Source organism: Gopherus evgoodei, chromosome 24, assembly GCF_007399415.2.
Source record: "Gopherus evgoodei ecotype Sinaloan lineage chromosome 24, rGopEvg1_v1.p, whole genome shotgun sequence".
NCBI classification, from domain to species: Eukaryota; Metazoa; Chordata; order Testudines; family Testudinidae; genus Gopherus; species Gopherus evgoodei.
This window is the reverse complement of record NC_044345.1, coordinates 983,096-989,764: the sequence shown is the minus strand read 5'-3', so window position 1 is coordinate 989,764 and position 6,669 is coordinate 983,096. Positions and strand designations below refer to the sequence as shown.

General features: G+C 63.0%; 1 protein-coding gene across 1 annotated transcript; it reads right to left on the bottom strand.

Annotated features, from left to right (window-relative positions):
• Nucleotides 1-2,189: 2,189 nt before the first annotated feature.
• KRTCAP2 (keratinocyte associated protein 2) lies at nucleotides 2,190-4,645 on the bottom strand. The gene is made up of 5 exons (XM_030542064.1): nucleotides 4,542-4,645; nucleotides 3,518-3,672; nucleotides 3,348-3,411; nucleotides 2,903-2,969; nucleotides 2,190-2,385 (listed from the first exon to the last, which is right to left on the bottom strand). The coding sequence occupies exons 1-5, from the start codon at nucleotides 4,543-4,545 to the stop codon at nucleotides 2,265-2,267; spliced, it is 411 nt and encodes a 136-aa protein (XP_030397924.1). The 5' UTR covers nucleotides 4,546-4,645; the 3' UTR covers nucleotides 2,190-2,264.
• Nucleotides 4,646-6,669: the final 2,024 nt, after the last annotated feature.

Here is a 6,669-nt window from a genome sequence, read left to right as displayed (position 1 = left end):
TCCTGGACCCACCCTGCACAGGGAGAGGCTTCCATCTGCCCCTGTGGGCCAGTAAATGGCAGGGCTGGGGAATGTGCTGGGAGGAAGGGGGTGGGAAGGTGCTTTGTTCTTCTGCCAAGTGCTGGCACAGGAGCCTGAGTAAATGCTTTGCCTCTCGGAAGAAGCTAGCATAGCAGCATCTTGTGGGCCCGGCCCAACAGCTGGAGCAAAGTGGGACCAGGGACAGTGAGCGACATGCTCCTGAACAGGGCGGGTGCCTGGCCAGGGCAGGGAGATGGGGATCAGTCCCTTCTAGCCAATGGCCACGCATCTGCCCCGCGAAAGGCTCTGGAGTCATCATCCTGTGGCCCTGGAGGGACCCAGCTCCTGGGGCCAGCCGGGAACTCCTGTCGCCTGGATAAACGCAGAGGGCAGAGGCTCTGGGGAGCGACGGCTCAGCCCTGAGGAAATGGCCTCTCTAGGCTATTGGGAGCGCTCGGCCCACCCTCTGCCAGCTGCAGCCGTGACCCACTTGGAGACGCTGCACATACGCACCAGCCTAAACCCCTGCTGGAGCCAGGGCCTGCACCTACCTGCCTGGTCCTGCTGGGCTCTTCCTCACCTTGCAGGTCTAGACAGACACCATCAGCATGTTCCCACTCCCTGTAGCTGGGCAAAGGGGGGCTGCCAGGCTCCACTCAGCAGGAGACCCACTCCCCTCCCGCCACTGAGTGTCAGCCTGTCTGGGCTGTTGCAGGCAGATAGACCCTTTGTTCAGCAGGCCTGGTTCAGTCAGACCCCCCCTCGCCCCCTCTGACTCCAAGGGGAGAGGCAGGTTCAGTCAGCCTTAGGCTGCCCTTTGCAAAGAACCTGACTTGCAGGAGGTCGCCCACCGGCTGCTCCCATCCCAGCCCCTCTGGAACAGACCGTTAATCCTGCCAGCCCCCCCAGGAGTGGGGTGAGTTCCTGTGATCACTGCAGGTGGGGTAGCAGACACAGGTGCAGCCAAGGCCTGGGGCCACACTGAGTCAGCAGCAGCCAGGAGGGCCCAGCTGTTCCCCGCTCCCCTCAGGCACAGTAAGTGTGATTTGGCTCCCGTCTGGGGAATGCTTTCAATGCAGTTTATGGTACACAGCGTCTCTGCTACACCCCTAGGGTGACCCTACAGCCCATTCCGTCTGGGACAGACCCTTCTTTGAGCCTGTCTCAGCCATCCTGACTTCTCTGGCAAAAGTGGGCATTTGTCCCCTTTGCTCTTGCCAACTTGATCAGTTGTCAAAGGCAAATGGGACAAATGTGTGGGGTGTGGTGGAACACGGGGGGGGGAGGGAGCAAATCCAGCCCTGCCCAGGGAGGAGGCAGCGCTCAAGTGACTCCGCAGAGACGCCAGCCCCAGCCTCACACAGTAGGCAAGCAGGGCTCAAGCAATCGGCTCAGGCCAGCCCTGTGTGGGGAGAGGAGCTCTGGCCAGCCCCACATGGTGACCAACTTCCCCTTTGGGAGATATGGCCGCCCTGTACACACGGTTTGCAGAGGCTGGTAACAAGGAAGAGAGATGTCCCTAGAAAAGAACTGGAGCGGGGAGGGAGCTAGGACTGCCCGTGGGTTTGGCAGCAGGTGGCTCCGGGTGCTGATGGGATCGTAAGCATCACAAGCTTGGAGCCAGAGACAGGGAAGCCCATCCTTGCTCCTGGGAAGGCGCTGGCTCTTGGGAAAGTCCCACTCATAAGGACTCCACCGCCCAGGGCCCCGCCTGCCTCCCAGGCAGGAGTGCTAGGTCTGTTACAGAACAGAGCAGGCACTGGAGTCCCCCAGAATGCGATTAATTGCAGCCGAGAGGCAGTGCCCTCCGCTGACCCCTCTCCTCCCGTGGGGGCTGGAGGATTCAGGGGGGCAGGCAGAGCAGCCTGGGGTTTGCCGGGTGACAGAAGGCGGCAGCACCACCCAGCGGCCTCAGCCGGTGCTGCCCATGTGTTCAACCACCATGTTTTCTGTCTCATCTCCTGGGCACGCAGAATCATTGCCAATACTACAGTGCCTCCTGCTGGACACTGCTGGGTATTGCACAGGATGAAGCCACCACACTCAGCCATCTGTGTAGAGTGGCTCTGCTGCCGCCCTGCCGTGAACGTGCAGGGAGCTGGGCCCTGGGCAAGGGGAGCAGCTGTGCCCACAGCCACCGAGGCCAAGGAAGCCACAGGAGCTGCTGACCAGAGGTTACAAAGAGCGTTTTATTGGGTGTCCCAGAGTCCTGGGCAGGCTGGATGGGAGGGGCCATGGGGGCATCAATTCCTCTTCTTGCCTTTGCCAATGGCCTTGGCGGGCACCACCATGGGTGCTGCAGACTGGTAGAGCGTGGAGGAAATCTTGTTGATGTAGTAGAGGCCAATCATGGAGAAGATGAAGCTGAGAGGAGGACAGGCCAGTCAGCACCATCCCTTGCCCATACCTGCTCCCCACATGAGCTCCCTCTGGGCCTGGAGCCAAGCTCCAGCTATTAGAGACCAGGCTGGGGGCAGCTTATCCCCTCCTCCAGCTACTGCGGGGTACTGCCCCCTTCCTCTGAAGCAGTTGGCACTGGTCTGGTGGAGACAGAATCCTGGGCATGATGGACCAGGAGCAGAGCCAAACATGAAATTCTGTGCTGTTACCAGCCGGGGAACGACCCTGCCATCCCTGCAACCCCTTGTCTGGCACAGTGGCAGCCCCACCAGCCCCAGGCCCAGCCAGGGACCAACTCTGCTGGCCCCACACCAGCTGGGGAAACGAGCTCTGTAAGGCCTAGCAGGTCTCTTCAGCCCTGACGGCACCTTCTTAGAGCAAGGGCTGGATGTTAGTGCTCCCCAGGGCATTGTCCTCCCCCACTCTGAGACCTGAGGGGACCTGTTCCCGGCTACTGCACCGTGATGGGCTTTCTACGTACCAGGTGGTCACACACACTCTGTGGATGAGGCCTGATGCAAAGAGAGCGAGTAAGAGACAGACGAGGACTGGAGAAGAGAGAAGGGGAGAAATTGAGTGGCAGTGAGTGTCTACCCTGGGCATGCTGCATTGGCAAGCCAGCCTCCCCCAAGGGGGGAGCAGCACGTGGGAACCCCAGAGCAGGGTTAGGGTCCGACCGGGAGTGCAGTGTTGGGCAGATTTTCCCAGGGCAGGGCTGGGGTCCCAAAGGGGTGGGGGGAAGTGTGTCTGCTCAGTGTAGCACTGGACTCTCAGCAGGGTGACTCTGCAGATCCAGGGTCTCAGGAATAATCAGACCCCTGCCCCCCACAATCCCCTTGGGTCTTGCTGTTTCTTTTAATTACCTGGGAGCTACAAATGTGATCTGTGTGTCCCCCCCTCCCCCCCAGGCAGGGCTGGGCACTTACTCTCTGGGAATATTTTGGCTTGGAACCCTTTGCCGAAGACCAAACTCTCCAGGTTGTTGAATGCCTGTTGCCAGAGTTAAGGAAAGGAAGGAAGGGAGGCAACTGCCACTGGGGAGACAGTGCGGGGTCTGCCCCAGCTCAGGTTCCCCCCGCAACGCCCCAAAGGATACGGTGAGGGAGAAGATGAAGAGGGCGGATCCCAGCAGCCCGCCCTGGATGGTCAGCCACTCAGTGGAGGCCAGCTGCTTGCTGTACATCTGCATCCCGGTGAAGAGCAGCAGGGAGAGAAGCGAGGAGAGCGCCATGGACGTGCCCGTGCCCACGGCTGGGGACAGAGCAAGAACCACGCAATGAGGCACTGGGCCACTGCCGGGCCCTCCCCAGCAACCTGCGGCCACTCCTGTGGGGCTGCTGCAGCTCCGGGCCGGCTCACGCTGCTGTGTGATGGGCCATGCAGCGCCCAGGCACCAGGGTGATGGGTGCCACATGAACTGTATGCTGTGCAGCAGCCCTGCCCCTCATGCCTGGGGATCCAGGTGCCAGCAGCCCCATGTGAGTGTGGGGGAGCACTATGGGCACAAAGCCTCAGGGTGGTCCCTGCACACGTCCCCTGGCAGGCCCCCCTCACCCTGCCCCCCGAGGTACCTCTCCCCAACACACCAGGGCACCCCCAGCTCCCCACCTGGGGCACGTCATCCCCTGCCCCGCTCCCCAAGGGCACCTTCCCTGTTGGGCACCCCCAGCCCCCCACCTGGGGCACCTCACACACCCCCTGCCCCCTGGGGTACCTCCCCCTGCCCCACCAGGGCACCCATCGCCCCCCTGGGGTACCTCCCCCCACCTGGGGCACCTCACCCCCTGCCCTGCCCCCTGAAGGCCCCTCCCCTGGTGGGCACCCCCAGCCCCCCACCTGGGGCACCTCACACACCCCCTGCCCCACCAGGGCACCCATCGCCCCCCTGGGGTACCTCCCCCCACCTGGGGCACCTCACCCCCTGCCCTGCCTCCTGAGGGCCCCTCCCCTGGTGGGCACCCCCAGCCCTCTGGGGATCCCCCACCCAACAGCCAGGGCACCCCCAGCCCCCCCGGGCACCTCGCCCCCCCCGCCCCCGGGGGTACCTCCCCCCGCCAACCGGGGCACCCCCCCGCCAGGGCACCACGTGCCCCGGGTCACCGCGCCCCCGCCCCCGTTACCCATGACGCCCCGCGAGGTGCCGCCGCCGACCCGTCCGCGCTAAGACCCTGACACGCCGACCCCGCTTCCTGCGCACGCGCGGCCAACCCGGCGCAGAGAGCCGAACTGCGCACGCGCCAGGCCGAGGCTACTCGGGAAGGGACGCGGCAGTGAGCGAGTGGTGAGTCTTTTACGCATGCGCAGCCTCTGCGGTGTTCGAGCGATCGCCGAGTCCGCCTAGCGGCCGAGAGGAGACCAGGGAACCCGCTTTGCGCTCCTGTGCGCATGCGCAGAGCCTTGCCAATGCAGCGCCCCCTGGAGGTTGGGCGTAGACATTACAGTTATCCTATAGGGCCCCTATTCTCCTAGGCTGGCAGGAGCTCCCGCCCCTTCGGCCCTTATGGGCATAGGTGCTGGAACTGGGGGGGCTTGAAGGGGTTCCATCGTATCCAGGGTTTAGTCTGGTTCAATGGCTCTCAGCATCCCCACTGTACAAGTTGTTCCAGCCCCATGCTCTTGGGGGGGGCTGTGGGGCCTGTGCACTGGGGTGGGACCTGCCTGTGCCCACTGAGGCGCAGTATGGACAGACATAGACCGAGGGATGGACAGACGGGTGGACACAGAGCCCTGTCTGCACTAGCCATGGTGGTGGAGTGGGGCACAGCAGTGGGGCTTGGCCAGAGGGCCTAGGAGCCGCAGATCACATGCCTAGTGCCTCCCACACTGTGGCCGATGCCCTTGGCACCAACGTGGTTTTCACCGACTCCTCATCCTGACCCCACTTCTCTCCTTTGGGCCCTTTCTCAGGGTCTGGGCGTTAACTGCTGAACTAAGAGGCCAATTAGGGCTCCCTGTTGACTCAGGCCTCACTGTTCTAGCAGTGCCCCAGGGTGCTGGCATCTTCCAGCCCAGATAACTCAGCTATAACATGGAGCTTGTGCTGTGATGTCTGGACCCCAGAGCGTGCCTCAATTTTTCAATCCTCTCCTTGCCAGCCCTGGGCTGCCAGCCACAGGTCTTTTCCCTTCTGCTCTGGCTCTGCCCAGCCCAGGGCTGGAGAGACACACAGCCCAGCAGCTGCTGGCTGCTTGGCAGCCTCTAGGCCATGTCCACATTAGCAAACTGTGTTTAGCTTGTGTCACATTCACAGTGCGGAGGGGCAGTGAGTGGGTCGAGATAAAGCCCAGGGGGAGCCCAGGGCTAGCACCAGGGGTTAAAACACACCTTTTCCCTGGGGAAGACAAGGCTTGTGAAATTAAGAGAGCGGAGGTGGGGAAGGGAATATCTTTTACTGGACCAGAGTCTGTGGGTGAGAGACAAGCTTCCCAGCTCCACAGAGCTCTTCTGCAGGTCTGGAGAACAAATCAGACGGGCTCCCAGCAAGAGTCCCCGTTGTACCCAACCTCCATGACAGCGGGCACTAACCAGTGGCTGCGCTGGCAGCCAAACTCTCCTCTCTGTTGACATCCCCAGCAGAGCTGGGCGGATGGGGAAGCCTGGCTCCCAGGCCAGCGCTCAGATCATACGTTCGGGTAGCGGAGTCTCGGAACATCCAGTGGCAGGGGTGTGGACCGTGGCGGGGGGGGGAGATTTCACGAGGCCCCAGAGCCCCAAAGGGACTGTGGGGCCAACAGGTCTACAGCTGGGAATGGCCCTGAGCTGAGGGGGGTGGGTGTCCTGGTGCTGGGGTGTCTGAGGCTCGGCTAGTAACCCCAGCCAGGCTGCCTCTGCCCTGCTCTCTCTTTCCCGGCACTGGCTGCTGCCCCCTGGCACATGAGAAGCAGTCATGTGAGGAGTGGGGCAGTGCTGGCCTGAAGGAATCAGCACCTCTCCTCTGTCGGCAGGTGCAGGGGGGCAACCCTACCTCCCCAGTGCCAGCCCCTCCCCCTGGTGCCAGCCCATCTCCTCTATCTGCAGGTGCAGGGGGGCAACCCTGTCCCCCCGGTGCCAGCCCCTCGCCTCTCCCCAGAGCCAACCCCTTTCCTCCATCTGCAGATGCAGGTGGGCAACCCTGCCCCCTGGTACCAGCCCCTCATTCCCCTCCCCCCAGTGCCAGCCCCTCTCCTCTGTCTGCAGGTGCAGAGGGGCAACCCTGCCCCCTGGTACCAGCCCCTCGCTCCCCTCAGAGCCAGCCCCTCTCCTCTGTCT

What these genes read in the sequence shown, in the direction of transcription:
- KRTCAP2 (XM_030542064.1), bottom strand. An exon ending in TCTTCATCTTCTCCCTCACC is followed by an intron (nt 3,412 to 3,517) that starts GTATCCTTTGGG and finishes CTCTGGCAACAG; the next exon opens with GCATTCAACAACCTGGAGAG. An exon ending in AGAGTGTGTGTGACCACCTG is followed by an intron (nt 2,386 to 2,902) that starts GTACGTAGAAAG and finishes TCCTCCTCTCAG; the next exon opens with CTTCATCTTCTCCATGATTG.